Here is a 21,583-nt window from a genome sequence, read left to right as displayed (position 1 = left end):
TTCTAAAGTTTTTGTTTGATGTTTAATATCTAACTAATGACAAGCACTCCCAAATCACTAGTAAAATATTTCATTTTAATCACATTTTGAAAACAAAAACAAAATGAAACAAAAAAAGGTCCTATCTAAAATTTAATCATTCATAGCAATATGTTTATATATATATATACATATATATATATATTAATATATATATATATATATATATATATATATATATATATATATATATATATATATATATATATATATATATATATATATATATATATTAATATTAAAGTTGTAAATGTTCTAAATAATGCTTTTCTCTTAAATAATCATTATGGGTTAAAAACTACCAACATAAGTTTTCTTTATGAGTAAAAATATTATTTATTGTTAATGTTATGCCTAAAACTTTATGGCACAGATCACTGAATGCAAGATTGCCAACAAATGTTGATGATTTTATTTCAATTAACAACATTTCTAATATAGCAACAAAAATTAGCATGCTTCTGTTAGTAAATTGGCAACATGATGTGAAGATTTATCAAGATTTATTAAATTACTCAATGTATGGGAAATAAAAGATAGCATACTAATAAAGAATTACTATCTTTGTCAAATTTTTATTTCAATTTTGTTTATTAAATAGCTTACACGATTGGAAATAACTCTACAATAGTAGTACTAAACTTTTTGTTTTTTACAAAAATTTAGTCAAAATAAAAAAAATGTAGGTCCCCAAATGTGGCAATAGCCAGTATTAAGTCCTGATTATCTTTTTTCAGTTTTGATTTAGTACATTTGATATACTAGTTTTTCATGCATTAAGGTAATTAATTTACATCTTAAATTGACCTAATACCATTGCTAATCTAAGGTTAAAACTTTTAGTTGAGGCAACAATCATATATATTTACTAATTGCAAATTGGTGATGAAGTTTTCAATATTTTAAGTTATCCTGCTCAACTTTGTTCAACTTCGTTCAACTTTGTTCAACTTCGTTCAACTTTGTTCAACTTCGTTGAATTATTATTTTGTTACGTTCAATTTTGGTTTTTGGGAAGATGAAGTCTGACTACGTTACGTTTCGTTACGGTCACAAAAATGAAACTAACACTGGTGCTTAATAATTTATGTTTTAAATGAAATAAATAAAAACTTATCTTTGCTTTATACAACTAGATTTTATACAACTCTTCTTCTTTTGAAATTGAAAAAAAGCTCGAAGAAATTGAAATTTCTTCGAGCTTTTTTTTATTTATACAGAACTTAGGAGTAACTTTTTGAACTTCTTTAGGGTTTTGCTCAATCGAATTGTTTTTAATAAAATTAAAAAACGTCCTTAATTTAGACGCGATAATATATCAAAAAGCTAGAACTTTTACAAAGTCTTTAAACTATAAATATCTAAAAAAACATGTTTTTTTCGCTCAAATTTAAAATGTTTTCCACATCATAAGAAAAGTAAAAAAGACGCTCAAGTGGTTATTATAAAATGAATTTAAATACGACATCAATAAATAGAATAAAACTTTCAAGTTTGTTTTTAAAGATCGGAAAAGTATTAGATATATCAAAAATAGTTATATGCTGCTCAAAATATAGTGCAAAAATAGTTAAACTTTGTTCTACAAATTGGTACATATACAAAATTTTTGTTTCTAAGTATACTGGGTTTAGAGAAATAAATTTTTAAAGGTAGGTAAAATTAAATTGTTTTTCCACTTGTAAGTTAGCATAACACGTTATAAACATTGTGCTCGTAAATATTAAATTTAGTTTATCTCCATAAATAACAATTTGGAATGAGTAAAACAAACCGTAAACTTAATAAAGCGGATAGCATGCTTCTGACCAGTGGCGGAACTTCAAGTTTTGGAGCCCCTCGCAAAATAATATTTAGATCCCCACCACAAAAAAAAGTAATAATTTTTATCTAAACTTATTTATTGAAAAAACTGTTGCACAGCTGAAATTAAACAAATAAATTGCATTTTATTTAAAATTGCAAATCAATGCTCCTTAATATTAAATTGGCAAAATCTCTAATCACGTATTTGATTTCCATGGTGTTGGCTGTTTTTGCTTCGATTTCTAATATGGATAGGTTATGCAAACGTTCTTTGTCTGTAGAACTGCATAAATAATTTTTTATTATCTTGTCCTCTACATTTGTTTAATGTTACGATATTCTTTTCAAGCAGATTTAATGTTTCTTTATAATATAAAGAAACATTAAATCAGGGATGCGGAGTCACAAAAAGGACTCCGGATTTGAAAGTCACAAAAAGATTACTTCATCTTTATTTTTGGTATCCAGGAGCTATGAAAATATAAATAAGTTTATGAACTACTAATAGCAAAAAAATTAAGACTTTCAGGTTAGAGGAACAGTCATTTTTTGAACCTGGAGTCCTTAGATATAATAGCAGCAATGACTCCGGGCTTAAAAATAACAAGTTTTAAGCCATAAAATCTCATGAATTTTTTTCTTATAGCAGATCATAAGTCAACAAACATGTTAAGAGCGTCTAAACACTACAGACTTGGAAAAAGTAGATATATAAAGCCGGAGTCTTTTTGGGACTCCACATCCCTGCTTTATTTAATCCAAGAGCTGTGTAGTTGTGCACTTTTGCTAATCCCAAAAAAACTTTCCGAGTTTTAATTATTGTTGGTTCCTTTTTTTCATTTTTTGTTATTTCAATATATCTAAGTACTTGATTTAGTTGGTCTTTATTTTGTATGTCTAACGTGGTATCAATGTATAAAAAGGAGCATTGTTAATACTGTTGGTTAGCATTGTCTTTAAACGTGTTGCAATACAATGAATAAATTCATTCTGAATTTAATGGATTAAAAATTTAACAATTCCATAGGCATGCTCAAAAATTTAAAATGGATAATGAAAAATATATAAAATTTTGGATCCCCTACAGCTAAGGGCTCCCTCGCATTGCGGGTTTTACGATATGTTAGTTCCCCCACTGCTTCTGACGGCAATAACGGCATTGTAAAATTTTTTTTCGTGCTTAATTAGCATAATTTATGTGAGTGTGAAAAAACGAGTAATAAAGTTGTGTTAGGGTTCTTTTTGTTTAAATATAATCTGGATTTATATAAGACTTCGTTACTTCTAGATATTTTTGAGCAAATATAGTCAATATGTGGTTTTCATGTAAAGTTCTCATCGAGAACCACTCCTAAAAATTTAGTAACAAAATCTTTTTTTATTTTAACTCTGTCAATAAATATTTTAGGCAAATTTTAAGATAAATAGCTTTTTTAGAAAGCGAATGTAAAAAAATTCATTTGGTTTTATTAATTATCTTGCAGACCAGATATTTTACAAAAATATCTTGGTTGTTTAAACTTATAGTTATTTTAAAATATAAAAATAAGTATAAATAAATATAAAAAAATGTTGGCTTTCAAACTAGAGTATTGAAGCGAACTTGTTGTTTTATTCAGAGTTTAAACATCTAATAAAGTTCATATGTCAATTAACTCTATTATATTTTAAGAAATAAATAATTATAAAAGTTGCCAAATATATGTCGTAATAAGGAAGTTAGTATGAGATTAGGGAAATAATTAAAGAGATAAAAATTTTATTAGTATTATTTCAATTATAGGTAATGGCTACATTCTCTTTAAAATCATTGTCAGAACTAGAAAATAAAGTAAAAGATTTTTCAATAGATATTCCACTGATTTTTTGTACAAAAATAGGTGAAGGGACATCTGCATCTATTTTTAAATATGAGCTAAAAGGTGATCCGGTGGCTGTAAAAATCTTTAAACATTCTTTATCTAAGAAGAAAACACTACAGGTTGCAGATAAACTACGCAAATTAGTTTGCCCTCACCTCGTAGTGTTCCGAGGATACTCATTGCGACCATCAGCTTTAATATTTGACTTATGCGGAGTAAATGTTGGAGCTGAATGTGTAAACAACGAATGAATGTGTATATCAAATGATGAATGTGTATCCGTAATGATAAAAATTTTTAATGAAAACGATCATTATGTATTAAACGAGAGATTAGACATTATCAAACAAGCTACCTTAGGTTTAAAAACTTTACATCATTTTGGAATTGTACTCAGAGACTTTAAACCATCTAATCTTTTTGTCACTGGAACTTTTAACAAACTATGTGTCAAATTAACTGATTTTGATGACCTATCTTTAATTCAAGAATCCATTCATGCCACCCTGACAAATAAACCTTTTTTATTAGGAATGACTTTTGTTTATACAGCACCTGAAATCTGAAAACAAGAAGTTAAATCTCCATCCTTTAAGTCAGACAGTTTTTGCTGGTTAATGTCAGCTTAGAAAATTCTTTCTGGATATGTAAGCCCTTGGGTAAAAATAATAACTTTACTCAATGATTCTCTCCTTATAGAAGCTCTGAGTCAAGATAAACGACCTAATATATATGGCTTAAACCAGTTCTACACATTTAATGATGAAACTTGGGTTTTTAAAATGATTTGCAATGCCTGGGACACAAATCCAGAAGTCAGAAAAGATATTGAAAAGGTAAGTCGAGTATCAAGTAATTTCAAAATTTCAATAGATTTAGCATTTAAAGATGAAATTAATTTTTTTGTCAGACTTTAAAAACTCTAAATAAAGGTAGAAGAAGCAAACAAGCAATAAAACCAAAACAAGAAGCAAAAACTATCCACTCAACGAACGTAGGCAGGTATGAAAAAAATGTAACATTATTAAAACAGCTATTTTAACCATCATATGTTTTCATGAGCATTTTTTTTGGACATTTTTAAACTTGAATTCACTAAAATAATGTTAAAAAAATTTGATAATTATTTAAAAATAAGACTTCATTCGTGAAACAAATCTGTAAAAAAGAAAAGTATTCCTTTTTAACTGGAATTAAAAACAGATTTCATTTTATTATAACTGGAATTTATAGCCCGACTTGAATCAAAAAAAAAAGGGAGTTTTATTTCAAAATAAAATGACATAAGTTAGCATAAATTATAGAACTTTAAACGTTTGCAATATTAAAACTTTGACTACTTTCTTATCTTTTATTATTAACTAGAAGCAATACCCACTGGACACGGGACGTAAAAATGATTTCTTTAAAACATGTTTTGAAAGTCCGTTGAACGTTTTGGACGTTTTTTGAACGTTCAAAGAACGTCTTTTTTTAGAACCCGTACCGACTGGGAAGTTTGCATAGAATAAAAAAAATATATATAATTAACAAAACAATTTTTTTCAATAACTAGGCTAAAATGAAAAACAAAATTTTTTATGGTAACATTAAAAACCAGCCAAAGTTTTACGTTTGTATTAATAGCATGGAAGAATTTTTCTTTATTTAAAGAAAGTAAACTCATATGTGTTGGATATTTTTAAATTCTATATAAGTTTTATTTGAAATTAGTCTGAAAATTTGGATTCATCAAAGAAAGTAAATGCTTATATATCTTTAAGTTACTTGATTACTCTTTTTAAAAACATCAAAATAAAATTAGTACGCTATTTTGTAAAACAAGGAAGTAATTAATAATATAGAAAAGGAGATAATTAATAATATAGATTAAAATATGTTTATTTTTTAATAAGTTGTGTTTTTGTTTGTTAAAGTTAACACAAAAAAAACTTCTATCGAAATGAAAAAGCAGAAAAGTTTTACCAGAGTAAATTTGACTCTTTAAAAATTTTGAAAATCTTTAAAAAAAATTTATAAATGATTACAAAGGTAAGCTTGCGAAGAAAGCTATATATTTGATTTATGAAATAACAAAAGAAATTCTTTGGAGTATGATATATATTTTTCTAATTAAACTACTATTAATTATCATCGATATAAAATTATTTTAAAGCTGTTTCTAAAAATACGCATTTTTACAAAAAAATTAGGGTTTGGAATATTTACAACAACAGAATTAGACAAGGGTGAATTTGTTGCTGTTTACCAAGGAGTCTTAAAAAAAAATGAAATGAAATAGCTTGAAGAAATCTATGAAAATGAAGGCTTTGGGTCGTATGTGTTTAGTTTTAAGCACAACAATGAAGCATATTGATAAAATTTGTTTAGTAACAAATACAACTTACGTATAATATTTTGGTTTTAGTTTGTTGACTTAACTAAAAGTTTTATTTACTTTTAATATCAACATTGGCCCAATTATATGGAGATTTTTATAGTCATCAAAAATAAAACTAATCTAACTCGAATGTATTAAGTTTTTTTTTATTAATAAAATATTTAGTATTGATGCAACAAAAGATGATGGTTCTTTTGGTAGGTTAGTTAATGATTCTAAATACTTTCCTAACTGTAAAATGTAAAAGTTAACCATAAAGAATGTCCCATTTCTTTGCCTCTTCTCAATAAGAAAAATAGAAAAATTTGAAGAAATAATTTATTGTTACGGAGAAAATAACCTTGACTGGCACACAGCTGTAAGTTAACTTTTTTTGTATTAGTTTATTTTGTACTATTTAAATAGAACTTTATTCTATAAAACTCTATAATATAGTATTTATAATTTTCAGATAAAATACATTTTTATTATAAATACTTTGATTTACATTTGATTTATGTAATAGTGTTATTTTCTTAAAGCATACTTTGTAGTCAAGTTGATAGAAATTTTATAACATTTAATTTTTTTATTTTATGAAGGAAAAGATATTGTACCAGAAGTTTAAAGAAGACAAAAGAAAGTTAGTTTATAAAATTGAAATTATATATAGAAACTCTAAATCTTGCTTTTGTTTGCAAATATATTTCTAGCAAATATCTACTTCTAGTTTTCAGAATGTGTATCATTTAAGAAAACTGATTTTTGTTTTTTAAAACTATAAAATTCAAAATTTTTATTTGCTTAAATAAGATTTAATCGAATTTGAAAAATTTTAACTATATTTTAAACAACAAATTAACATGAAATTTTCATCATGATATATTTTGGCTGCATATGTAAATTTTTAGTATCGTATATAACCGAAAATGAATATCTCAACCTGATTAAAATTTGACAAAAAGTAGTTAATACATTTAAATTAACTTTATGCGACTTACCCAAATATTTTGCAGAAAAATATTTTCAGATTTGAAAACTCATTTACAAATGACTAGCAAATAAAAATTTATTTTGAACCAGTTTTACTAAAGAATATATTAATAAAAGCATTATTAAAATAAAAAGTTTTAAACATTATGATATAAAATAATAATACTTTTTACTTCCGTGCCAAAAACTTCATTCTGTATGACCCTTAAAGTTTTTAATTTAAAACACGCATAAATATGAAGGCTTCGCAAGAGCTTTAGATGAAAAACAACTCATTTGTCTTTTAAAATTTGAAAAATTTTATTTGACTTTTTATTATTAGTGTTCAAAAAAATTTTTAAATTTCTAAAATATAGTTTTATAGCTATTTCAAACTTTGTTTTTAGTTAGTATTACTTATTTAATTAGAGATTTTTTAGTAAGTATAAGTATAATTATAAATAGAAGTAATTTTTAGCATTTTTAAAATCTTAATCATATATGATTAGAGAGCAAGGATCGAATATTCGAGTAGTTGATTTTGTTGAAAACAATAAATCTAGTTTTTCTTTTACAGAGGTAATTTTTTCAACGATTTAGTTAAATTATTGTCTATAATCAGTTTTATGCGGTTGTTAGGCTACCCATACCCCTATTGGTAAGGGGGCACAAACTTAGAGAGCTCTTTTGTAAATTTTTGGACCTTTTTCTTTAGTTTTATCTGGTGGACAATTTATACAGATTTTTGGACCCTTAAGAAAGGTGTTTTTTTTTTTTTTGAGGGGGGGGGGCGGAAGGGGAAAGGGGAGGGGGGAGGGGGGAGGGAACAGCTTTCACTATGCACGGAGATGCCTAATTAAATTATTGCAAAAATCTTCGTTAAACAAATTTATTAGTTGTTATTTTAAGTTATGAAAAATTTTGTTAAGGTAATGTTTTTATGCATAAAAAATACCTTTGATATCGAAATTATTATTTTTACTTTTTTTGTTTATAATCATAAGACAAATGGTTACTTTAACACCAAGCATTTAACATTCCGTAAATAATATTATTTTACATAAATATTTTTGCATAAATTATTTTTTTCTAGTTGGTATCTAAATCCATTTAAAAATACTTCAAATGAAAAAAATCTTATTTTTCTTTATTTATTATTATAATAATTTTTTCTTAGCAGGACAATAATGCAAATAATTCAAATTTAGTTTTATTGGAAACGAGTGATGCGGTTGACTTTGTTGTCAGCACACTTGTTCAGGTATTTTTTGTTTAATTGTTTTTTATAAGTGCCATTTATTTTAAAATTTGTTTTTAGTTTAATTGTTTTAATATTTAAAAAAATGATCTATTTAAATTTTGTTGTTTTATCAGGATTTTATCAATAGTTCAACAAACATTATATTAACCCCTGTTAGCAGTACTGTTAATGACTTATCGGCTGATCCTCAGGTTAAAAATTATACTAACATTTTAGGGAATTATTGTTATTACAATCACTATAAGTTTTTATTTTTTCACTTGCATTCAAAAAGATTTACAACTTACTAGAAAAAAAGTTTGTTGATATTATAAAATGCGGTCAATAGTTCTTCATACCCAGAATACAAAGAAGTAGAATCTTTAATGGTGTTTCGGAAGAAGATCAGGTAGAAAACGGAATTTATTGTTTGTTAAAAGGCAATTTTTATCTTAAGTTTTCTCGTTCTCTAACTAATATTAACTTACAAATCTTCGTTTTAGTTTAGAACTTTATCAACACTTTAACAAAATCCGGGTCGAGTCACATAAGCAGACCTGGTAATTGTATATCGGAATCTTAGGTAAAAAATAAAAGAAATTTTTATCGTTGTAGGATTTTTTAAAAACTTTTTCGAGATATTAGTTTGAGATATTAGTTTCAGATATTAAATAAACATATTTGTAAACATGTTTTTCTTACTCGATAAAACTCTTCTACTAATTTTTCCTTAGAACTCAATAAAAGATCCTGAAACCTTTTTGTCTTCAACACTTAATGACCAAAATTTATGTTTTACCAACTTGAATGAAAAAAATAAACTAAATAACGAAGAGTAAGTAAATAAAAATAATCATTAAAAAAAATGTAAGTTTAATAATGCTAGCAAACTGATTATGGTTTTACAAATGAATACAATTCGATATCAAATTTTTTTTATTCTCTAGGGTTCAATTAGAATACTTAAAAGATTAAGATTTATCTGTGGTAAATCATTTCGAAGACTTTCAAGACATATTGCAAAAAAACACAAAACTAACGAAAAAGTTAAAACTGCTATGCTAAAACCCAAAATAGAGCGTAACCGGCTGTTTCAATTTTTTAAAAAAGATGGTATTCGTAATTTTAATTTGAAACAAATTGATTTAAAAGTTCCTCACTTCGAAAGAGAGCGGAGTCAACGAAAGTTTGAAAATCTAGTTATGTGTTCATTGTGTCATGGCTTTTATTAAAAATCTTATTACTCTCGTCAAATGAATGTATGTGGAAAAGATTCTTCTTATTCAAAATGTGCAGTACCGGTTGAAATCCTTACTGATAAATCTCAAGAAGGATTAATTCGAAATTTCAAAACTGAAATTTTGCAAGTAATTAGATGATCCTATAGGCATTACTGCAAAGAGTGATTAAACCATTTTGACGATTGGGTCACTACTTTACGAGAAAGTGAGAAGTAAACTCAGCAAAAAAGTGAAGTTCAAAGTTCTGTTTGAAATGACATGAGACGATTAAGCCATCTATACTCGCATTTTAAAAATTACGATGTAAAACCAATTTATTGCAATGCAGCCGACAAGTTTCTTCTACAAAATTATAGTTCTTTGAAGCTTGCAATTGAAGTATATACAGATACATATTCTGAAAATCAAAAATCAGGGTTGAAAGCTGCCTTATATTATATAATTTCTAGCAATGCAAAACAATGTATCGGAAACTTTTTGGCTCAAGATAATAATGATTTAGCTAAATCAATATCTGATTTTTTAGTACTTCTACAACTTTGTAAAGAAGAGATATTTGGGGATGCAACATATGATTTAAAAGAACGCAGAAACATTAGTTTAAAGAAACCATCAAAATTACCAATTGAATCCATATCTATTGCGAAAAAGTACAAAGAGGATAAATTTTTCTTATAGAATCTTCACGCTTACGTTGAACTGCGCGATGCTGCATGTACAAGGCTTGTTTTATTTAATGGTAGACGAGGCGGTGAGCCTGCCCGTCTTTTGTTACGCGAGTGGTTTAAAGCAGCAAAGGATGCATGGTTAGATGAATAACGTGCTGAAGATTTAACAGAGATAAATGAAACAAACATGAAAATAACTTACCAAAGTGGCACAGGTTCAAATAATCTTGTCCCTGTTTTAATTCCCGATGATGCTGTCCGTGCTATGGAAATTTTATCAAATCCAGTTTTTAGAAACAATGCGAGAGTTCTGGAATCAAATGTTTTCGTATTTCCTATTTGTCAAAGTTCAGAAAAGCATTGTTCAGGCTGGCATAGCTTAACTAATGCTTGTGCTAAACTGCCTATTATAAAAAAGTCTAGATTAACTGGTACAATAAATAGACATAGATTAGGCACGCTTATGGCTGCAATAAACCTTAGTGATTTATAAAAAAGTTTAGTTTTTAAACATTTTGGTCATACCATAAACATAAATAAAAATATTTATTAAGCACCAGCCGCCGACCAACAAATTTTGTCTACAGGAAAACGATGCATGTATAAAGTAGTTTTTGTATTATTAGAGTATAACTAAATAAATATAAGATATAGTTTTTAAGATATTTATATATTTTATAATAGAATTTAATATATAATACTTTAAAAGTAAGTTATGTTTTTACATTAAAAAAATAGGTTATTTGCGCGCAATTTATAACAATCTAAATTAAAAATTTTAAGAATAAATGTTTGAAAATCTTTCATGCGACTCTAAATCAACAAGACTTTGCAGTCTTGTTGATATAGAAATAATTACTTACTTCACTTGAACAACTTGTAAGTTCATTTATTAAATTGGACTTAAATTATATTTTTCAATAATAATTTCTTTTGCATTAAATAATATTTACTTAAGGATACTTTAAAATTATTTTCAAAAATTTATATTTTATTGATGCAGGAAACAGACCCAATAATCCCAAACGTATGAAAGCCAGTTTAAGTTTGATTCAAACAGGTGGAAATTTAAACTCATTTTAAAATATTGAATTTCTATTACTTTAAATAAATAAACTGCATCTTAATTTAACTTTAAATAGTAGTTCCCAATGGAGGTGAATCTGAAAAAGGAGGCAAACTTGAAAGTGAGACAACTGATCATTTACATGGTAATGTTTGATTTTTCTTTATGAAATAGTGTTAATTTCAGAGAAATATACTTTTTTAAGTAATGTTATTAAATCTTGTATTTGTTATTATTCGATTATAAAACTTATAATGATTATATTTAAAATTTAAAGATCTTTACTTCTAGAAAAACCTCTAAAATTCAGCATCTGTCAAAAGAAATTAAAAATTCAATTGTGGAACTAAATAAATCTCCTGCTCAAAAATTAGAAGGTAATTTTAGACTTTTTGGCAAAGGGGTTTTTTAAAAATTACGTCGCGCAATTCCTAACCGCAAGTTCCGTACGAGTTGTCAAACCTCTTTTCCCTTCCTAAAGCGTGGCGTAATTTATGGACGACCCCAAACCTGCTAATAAAAGTCGTTAATAGTTTTACCAACCTTTTTTCCCTACTTTCTTTATCCTGCATCCGACGGCCGTCTAAACTAACAAAAAATACAGTTATTTATTACTTAACACTGTTTGATCTATAATTGTAATTGATTTGTAAATAGAACAGTAATTCTATTTTGCATTAGCCAGTTTTGGTATATTAAAATTTACTCCGTAATAAAATAACATATAATAATAAAAATGAAAGCTTTTTATATTTCTGAAAAGATTTTAATTAGCTTGTATTTTTCGTTTAGAAAGAATGTATACTCAGTGGTCAACAGAACAAGAAGAACTATTGGAAGAAATGTTTGGGAAATTCATCAGAGATGAAAACTTTGGATGGCCTAGTAATTAAAATAGAATTATTGTCTTTTAAAAGTACATAAAATATATGGCATATATATATATTTAAAGTGTTTTCCATTTTATAGTATGATGAAATAAAGGTCTTCTATAACCAAACTGGGATTCGAAAAAAAGCTTTAAGAAACAAAAGAACTTAATATTTAAATACTTGTGATTTATGTTTGTTTAAATCACTATAAAAGTTGTTAAGTAACCATTTGATAAATAAACAAATTGACTAAATCTTAAGAGTAACATAAAATTCGCGACGTAAAATGTCTTTAAAAAAAGCAGTATTTAAATTTCCGCGTCAATTTTATTGTATGCCTTGTGACAAAATATTTTTTAAAATAAGCAATATTTATATTTCCGCCTCAATTTGCTATATGTTTTTAGTGAATTTAATATATTCATATTAACTTTACTAAAAACAACAAAATTTTTGATATAATAAATATAAAAATAAACAAAATTGTTTCAATAAAAAAATTTTAATTTTTTTAAGTTGCAATAACTGGAGAAATTCTGACTATAAAACTGTAATCTTTTATAGTGAGTTATGTATAACTTTAATAGAAATAATTGTTTAACTAAATAATTTAAGCTCGCTTTGTTTTAGCTACTCTAAGTAGCTGTAGTTCAAGCTATAATTAACTTTGTATTTATTTCCTTCATAAAATCCTTATTAATTCCTTCATAAAATCCTTCATAAAATCCTTCAAATAGTTTAAATAATAGTTTAATGAAAATCTTATGAAGGATTATAACATACTTTATTTAACGCCAAGTCTAAAAACTTTGTAGTAATAAGCAAAGCATTACAATTGTTTTTTAACAGCACTCCAAAACAGCACATTAACAATCAATATTAAGAAACTGTATATATTTTTGTATAATTATCATGTTATATGCTTTTACGCTGTAAAATAAAAGCGTTTTTTTTTAATTTGATAATATTTTGTGCGTTACTAACTAGGTTAAAATACCCAGTGTTTGTCACTTTGATGAATTTAGTCTGATATAAATATTCATTTCCCACTTTTATTTTTATAAATTATACATCTTTTAGTCTTAGTCTATAGATTAAGAGTTGGTCTTTACGATGCTCATAGAATAAATGACCTCCGATAATAAATACGGGAGCAATAGCCTCCGAAAGAGCTAAATGGCAACCACTAGCTAGAAACATATGTTCGCCATCTGGGAATTTTTACTTTTGCTAGAGTTATACGAGTTTGCCACAATTAAGTTTTTTTCAAAAATTTGTCTTTTTTTTTTGATAAAGATTTGTTTTGAAGTCTATATTATTGTTAAAGAATCAAAGTTTTATACGCATTATTTTTCACTTTCATTACAAATAAACTCGAAATCTTCGGTCATATTATTGCGTGTAATTTAAAAAAAAGAAAAAATCACATTAATAAGGTGATATAATTATAAGGTGCATTGATTTTCATTTTTTGTATGCAATGTTTTTCTTATTTATTTACTTATTCATTACATTTTTTATTTTAGATTTACCAGATAATACATTAATGTGGTATAGAAGAACGAAATATGTTAAAGTTTTGTTAATTTTTGAAAAACATTCGTCATGATTAATCTAGAAATATATTAAGTTCTCTTCCTATCTCACTTCGTGAGATAGGAAGAGAACTTAATATATTTCTAGATTAATCATGATGAATAAAGCAAAATCAGCACACGATGTAAAGAAACAATTATATAATGCTCAAGATACACTGGTAAGTACTCGAACAGTGCAGAGAGAACTCGAGAGAATTGGATTCAGGGCAAAAAAGAAGATCAAAAAACCACTACTAACACCGAAATATCGTAAACAATGATTGGAATTTGCAAAGAAGTACAAAAACTGGACTTTTGCTGAGTGGAGTAAGGTGATTTGGACAGACGAAAGCAAGATTAACTTGATTGGCTCTGATGGCATTCGATATGTATGGAAAAAAGCTGGAGAAGGTATTTCTGATCGTGACTTTATTCCAACAGTAAAATATGGCGGCGGAAAGTTGTTGTTTTGGGGATGTTTCTCTTTGACTGGTGTTGGTAAAATCGTAAAATTTGATGGAATAATGGACGCGAAACATTATATTGACATTTTAAACAATAGCTATTTGCCTAGTTTACAAGGATGGCGAAAGCAAATTCGTTCGACACTTTTTATGCAAGACAATGATCCAAAGCACGAGGCAAAAATCATATTAGAATTCTTAAATTCGAAGAAATTTAAGATTCTAGAGTGGCCTGCGCAAAGTCCCGATCTTAACCCGATCGAGAATCTTTGGTCTATTGTGAAAAATCGAGTTTTCAATTATGAAACAAGAGCAGCCAGTCGACAAGAATTATGGGAACGAGTTGAGTATGTTTGGAGTTCGATAACTATTGAAGATTGCAAGAAGTTGATTGGTAGCATGCCTGCAAGAATTGCAGCAGTCGTTAGAAGTCGTGGAAGCTACACAAAGTAATAATTTCGCATTAAAATTAATAATAGCATAAATCGCGACAAAGCTGTTTTCATCTGACATTCTGTTTCAATAAATAATTTGCTTTAAACTCTTCTCATTCATTTAAATTCAGGCACAAAACATGAAACTACAATGAATTACCTTTATTTTGGTATGTATATATAGAGATATTTAGAGTTGCTATTTAGAGTTATATATATATATATATATATATATATATATATATATATATATATATATATATATATATATATATATATATATATATATTTATATATATATATATATATATATATATATATATATATATATATATATATATATATTTAAAGTCATGAGATTATTGTATAACTTATTTTAAATGACCGTCTGTTATATATAAAAATTTTTTGAGTGTGCTATTTAGAGTTGAAAAAAGTTATATAGGAAAGATTGCAATATTCAGGATTCGTTTAAGATTTTTTGTTACTACTTTCAATTAATAGTGAAGTTTAAATGGATGATATTAGGCTAGAGGCAGATATTAGTTTAGAAAATCGAAATGTTAATAGGCAAGTTGTTTATTGCACAAATGAAAGAGATAGACTAAATTGGTAAAAACATGAAACTACAATGAATTACCTTTATTTTGGTATGTATATATAGAGATATATAAACATGTATTTCAATCATTTATTTTAAAAACGAATATTTTTAAAAAACATGTAAACACTTTTGTCGCATACTTTATATATATATATATTTATATATATATATATATATATATATATATATAAAAACGAATATTTTTAAAAAACATGTAAACACTTTTGTCGCATACTTTATATATATATATATATATATATATATATATATATATATATATATATATATATATATATACATATATATATTTATATATATATATATATATATATATATATATATATATATTTAAAGTTATGAGATTATTGTATAATTTATTTTAAATGACCGTCTGTTATATATAAAAATTTTTTGAGTGTGCTTTTTAGAGTTGAAAAAAGTTATATAGGAAAGATTGCAATATTCAGGATTCGTTTAAGATTTTTTGTTACTACTTTCAATTAATAGTGAAGTTTAAATGGATGATATTAGGCTAGAGGCAGATATTAGTTTAGAAAATCGAAATGTTAATAGGCAAGTTGTTTATTGCACAAATGAAAGAGATAGACTTAGGCAAGATGAGATTAATAATGGACAAAATGCTGCTCGGCAAGCAGCAAATAATTCGAACCCAAATGAGGAGAACTTGGTTAGGCGAGTTGAAAATAATCGTTGCAGAATTGAAAGAAATAGGCTTAGGGGAGATAAATTTAATCGACAAAATGCTAGAAATGCTGCTCGGCAAGCGGCAAATATATCGTACCCAAATGAAGAGAGCTTGGTTAGGTGAGTTAAAAATAATCGTTGCAAGTAGTATAAAAAGGGCGATCTAGGCCAAAACCTTTCAACTATATCCCTAACTCTAATCTCCTATCATATTTAGCTATATCTCTAACTATATTCTCATAAGTCATTTCAACCAGTCGAAGTATGAAATGCTGTTTCTAACTTATAAAAAAAGTGCATTTTCAAAAAAAGTGTGTAATCTAGAAAGTATGGTAACATTTCCAACATTTTTAAAAATAGTATTTTAATATATTATGGTTACAAACTCTGAGCTATTTTTTGTAATTTTATACCAATTTTTCAAGTTAAGCTATAGCTCATTGAGACCCTACGCGTAAATGAAATCTGGCTGCGCGTAAAAGAAAACATGTCCTATTACATCAAAACTTCCAGATTGTCCAACTTGTGCATCTCCAGAGTTTAATGTTACTACTAATCTTTTTTCAGTAAGAACACTAGGCATGGAATCAGTTAAATTTCTGTAAAATGAGATAGTAGTTGTAGAATCAATTACTGAACTTGATTGATACAAAAGTCCAATGATTCATTGTTAAATGAATTAATATTAACACTGTTCCACGAAGAAAGATAAAAGTCTTCTAAACCAGATGAGCAGTATATGCATATACTATTTTGATCAAATCCAGGATATACTGCATAATTACTTTCATTTTAAGGTGTCCAAGGTTGTATAACAGAGTTAATATTTATAGGAGAATTATATGCTTTATAAATGCGTACTCTAGATTCCCACCAATTTCCAGATAATCCGATTACATGCATTCTAATATACTTACAATAAACACCTAAGCCAGCATTGTCTGTTGTGTCTAATAATATATATTCTTTACCAAAAGTTGTATTTATAAATCCAATTGTTTCTGAGTATAATTTATTAGGTGACAATAATTGAGGTATTGATGTAGTCATTGTAATATAAGGTTGTATCCAATATGTAACGTTTTGACTAGTTTTATCGTATAATTGAATTACTAGACTAGTAGTAAATGGCAAATCAAGTGTAAAGTATCCTCCTAATGCATTAGCTGTATATACATAACAACCTTATAAAGAGTTTGCATAAAATGGTCCACCAAGTGGTGAAAGTAATAAATCACAAGCTAAAGGAATATTATTATCTCCAATGCTAGTTGTAGAAGTAAAATAATCTCCTATGCATAGTGTATAATCTGCATATATTCTAAGAAATACATTACCTGGAACATTATTATTAGGATCTAATCCTTGGAATGCAAACCATAGTTTTCTGAGAATATCAGGGCCAGAAGATTGTAAAAAACTATTGTTGCATCAGAACCTGTATTTGGTGGAATAGTCTGGTATTTTAATCCAAGGTATGTTAAACTTGAATTTGGTATTATCCCAAATTCATTAAGATCAAGTGTTTTATTATCAACATGATTTTTTGTAGCGGCATCTTGTGAGTTAGTAGGTTCTGCTACATTTATTAATTTATTAGAAGTCATACTAATATTACTGGCTGCATTATTTTGTCTCTCCTAACAAACAAATTAGTAGCTTGAGATTTTGTTAACCATCTACAGCTACAGCTGAATAGTACCGCGTCCGAATATATCAATACATCGAATATATTTTATATATAAAGAAAGATTTTTTTAACTTTTTTTAAAAAATTACCATTATTAATAATATTCTGAAAATCATGTCCCTCGTCTAGTTTTTGTCAAACATATAAACACAAGTGTCCACAGAATGAGGTATTTCCAAATTGAACTCTTTCACTATTATAATAAACATGTCTTTTTAAATAATTAACAATTTCAACGGGCGGTGGTAGTCCATAAGAGTCAAAACTTAGTTTTTTATCTCCGTCTTTGTACCAGCAAATCCAGTGAAATCCCTGCGTACTTAAATCTCCTGTATTTAATATTCCACATTCTTTTCTTTGTGTATTTTTGGGTAATTCATCTCTTACAAATACAATTCTAAAATGTTTTCTTTTTAATTTTTTTGCAGCTTCCCAGTGAAAAATAGATCCGCGTCCCACATGGATCCCACATGGGTTCCGTATGGGATTGATGGGATTTAGGTTAAACGGATTTTCCCATGTGGTATCCGTATGGAAATTTGTCACTGAAAATCCATTTGGGTAATCCTACATGGGGTACATGTGGGAACTATATGGTATTTAGTCACATGGGAAATCCCAAGTGGGTTTCTTGTGGGATTTACATGAGAATTTATTAGAAAGCTGAAAAGTAAAAAATACTCTGAATTTTAAAATCGAAATTGAATTGCGGCGAGGCTACATTTATATTGTTTAAATATATTATATATTATTTTAGAGAATGGCGAGCGAGTATGTAAGTACCACAAACAATGTTTATCTTTCTTTATAGAAATAAGATTAAGATTTGTGCAAATAGACATATTATGATAATATAATAGTACCTTAAATATATTGAGTATATTATCTGCAAACAATTAACTGATGCAAGTTCAAATGTTGTCAAAAACAAAGCATGCATACATGGGACACGACAGTGTTTAAAAAGAAATGCAGGTTTGAAAGTCAAAGAATTCCCATATTTCTTTATTAAAAAAGAAAAAAATAGAGGGATGGGGGAGATAAGTTTCTGTAACTTTTTTTAAGGTTCAAAACTTTTAACTTTAAATATAATAAGGTCCTTAAGACTTAAGGGAATTACCAACTACATTGAGGAACAAAAACAGGATATTTACAGAAACTTTTCAATTTTTAATCTGGAGTACCACAGTGTTATTGGGAATGAAGCCTCTGGGTCCAGTTTTCAAAATAAATGATCTAAAGTAATGTTTAAATAAAATAATATGCTTCAAAATGCATATAGTTATACATATAACTCCTGATAGCTAACTAAATGTATAACTAGTTATACACATATATTGTTATAAAAACTTATTTTTAAGGTTATGCTTGAACAATTTAGTACCAATTAATTCAAATTCAAGATTTAGTTAAATTTAAAGGTAAAGTTCTTATTTATTCATTGTTTTTGTTAATAAAGCTTTACTTTTCTATTGGTGTTAAATTTATTACGTTTCAATAACTCATATTAAATCTTAACTGAATTATTGTAAGCTTTGTAAGGTTTTGTTGTATATCAAATGGTGTTGTAAATAAAGTAAAATTAATATATATATATATATATATATATATATATATATATATATATATATATATATATATATATAACAATAAAAAAATAAAATTGATACAAAATTTCACTTTAAAACGAATACCATTAACATTTTGATGATAATAGCATTAGGAAACAAGTATATGTATTATCATTATTATACTGTAAATAAAAAGTTATTTAATTCATTTTATAAAATAGAGACTGACAACTGATAATTAATGGAAATAAATAAAAACCATAAAAATCATTTAAACTTTATTTATTATTTCTAAATACTATATTAATGTTAGTCTACAACGTCCACTTCTGTCTCTCAAACTTAAAAAATGGGCGGTCAAAGCTTGCTCAATAGGTAGATTCTCAGCATAACAATGCTTTTTTCTTACACTTTTTAAAGAGAATTATGGCAAATGATTACTTATTTAACCTAAATCATAGGGTCATCAATGCATAATGATGTCAGATGATGACCCAGTTTAATAAACACTATCATCCTTTATCAAACTCAGTCAATTTTTTGCCATCTCCAATTGAAAATGATGTCAGTTTTTGTTATCATATTATGATGGTATATCTGAATTGTTAATATAATATAAAAAATGCATATGTTATCAAATTTTTTCTGGTTCAATTATACATTTATTCTCAACAGCACTTAAAGTAAAAAAAAAAAACATAAATTATTCTTTCAGATAAGCAAGCTAATTTTTGAATTTAAATTGTTTTTCCTATGATCCTCTATAGTTTTAGGCAACAAAATCAGGAAGATTTTAGACCACATTGTTGGTGTAAATACCTCAAAAACCTGCTCATAGCTAGTATAAAATGTTTTACTTGTTTTTTAATTCATCTTTTTATTTGACATTATTTTGGTCTCAACGTCCCCTCCCCATTGTTAATTAAAGTTAAATTTTTCACCTTACACCACCTCTCTATCTACTGGCATCATTTATGGATGACCCCATAGCCTAAATAATATATATATATATATATATATATATATATATATATATAAAATATATATATATATATATATATATATATATATATATATATATATATATATATATATATATATATATATATGTATATATATATATATATATATATATATATATATATATATATATATATATATATATATATATATATATTTAAATATATATATATATATATATATATATATATATATATATATATATATATTTATTTATATATATATATATATATATATATATATATATTATATATATATATATATATATATATATATATATTTATATAAATATATATATATATATATATATATATATATATATATATATATATATATATATATATATATTAGTATTAATTTTTAAATTAAAATAATTTAAAAAATTATCATAAAAGCATTCGGACTTTCATTTGTCTAGTATTGACTACTTTTATACCGTTTGGATTAAAATATGTGGCATATAATATCTATAAGATGTAGTATTTTCACCTATATCCCATGTTAAATTTACCAAATAAAACCCATGTGGGATTTAACATACGAAACCCGCATGGGACAAAGTAATAGTCCCCATAAGGGTTACATATGGTAAAAACCCACGCGTATCCCATATGGAGTTTAACATATGGAATCCATGTGGGATTTACCATCTGAAACCCACATGGGACATAATAATAATCCCCACATGGGTTACATATGGGAAAAATCCACACGTATCCCATGTGCGCTATTTCACTGGGTTTGATCAATTTAAAATTTATTAGTGGTTCATATGATAAAATTATTTCTTCAACATTGATAAGTTCATAATTGTTATTTTCCATTTTTACTAATAAATTGTTTTTTTTTCTCAAAAAAACAATTTGACTTTTTGGGCTACCCTACCCCTCACCCCTTGGGCTACCCTACCCCTTACCCTATGGGATCTTTGACCTCTTTATTGTTCTCTTTGACTTATTTGACCTATAAATTATTTACTTATAGTTGGTAGTGTCCATATGCTAATGTGTGTATGCCATCTTCTAAAGTAACTCTTTTATCGTCTTCTGCGCTTAATGCTATTTTATTGACCTCTTCTGTGTTAGTTTCATGTGAATATGATCTTATTACATTCATTTTCCTAATATGATCCCTTTTATTAAATAAACAATCTTTGTAATCTTCGTGTGTTATATACTTTTTAACAACATTTTTCTCTACTCCTTTACATTTTTTGTTATCTTTTCCGTGTACTTTGTAAGAATACAACTTTGATCTGAGTCCTACAAATTCTTCATTTTGTTCTCCTCCAGTCTCATCTTTAAACATTCCTACTATTTTCTTATTCACACTAACTTTAAAGCCTACATTATTAATTGCTGGGTGCTTTGGGTTTAACTCACTTGTATCAAAT

The 21,583-nt window shown here is 26.5% G+C and overlaps 1 protein-coding gene across 1 annotated transcript; it reads left to right on the top strand.

Annotated features, from left to right (window-relative positions):
• Positions 1–3,958: 3,958 nt before the first annotated feature.
• On the top strand, positions 3,959–4,273 carry LOC136074018 (serine/threonine-protein kinase Chk2-like). The gene has a single exon (XM_065786314.1). It carries the CDS (start codon positions 3,959–3,961, stop codon positions 4,271–4,273), a length of 315 nt encoding a protein of 104 aa, XP_065642386.1.
• The last annotated feature ends 17,310 nt before the right edge of the window (positions 4,274–21,583 follow it).

Source organism: Hydra vulgaris, chromosome 01, assembly GCF_038396675.1.
Source record: "Hydra vulgaris chromosome 01, alternate assembly HydraT2T_AEP".
NCBI classification, from domain to species: Eukaryota; Metazoa; Cnidaria; class Hydrozoa; order Anthoathecata; family Hydridae; genus Hydra; species Hydra vulgaris.
This window is presented reverse-complemented; position numbering and strand designations above follow the sequence as displayed.

Bases quoted from the DNA above. Each gene is read 5' to 3' on its own strand.
- LOC136074018 (XM_065786314.1), top strand. From the start codon at position 3,959: ATGTGTATATCAAATGATGAATGTGTATCCGTAATGATAAAAATTTTT.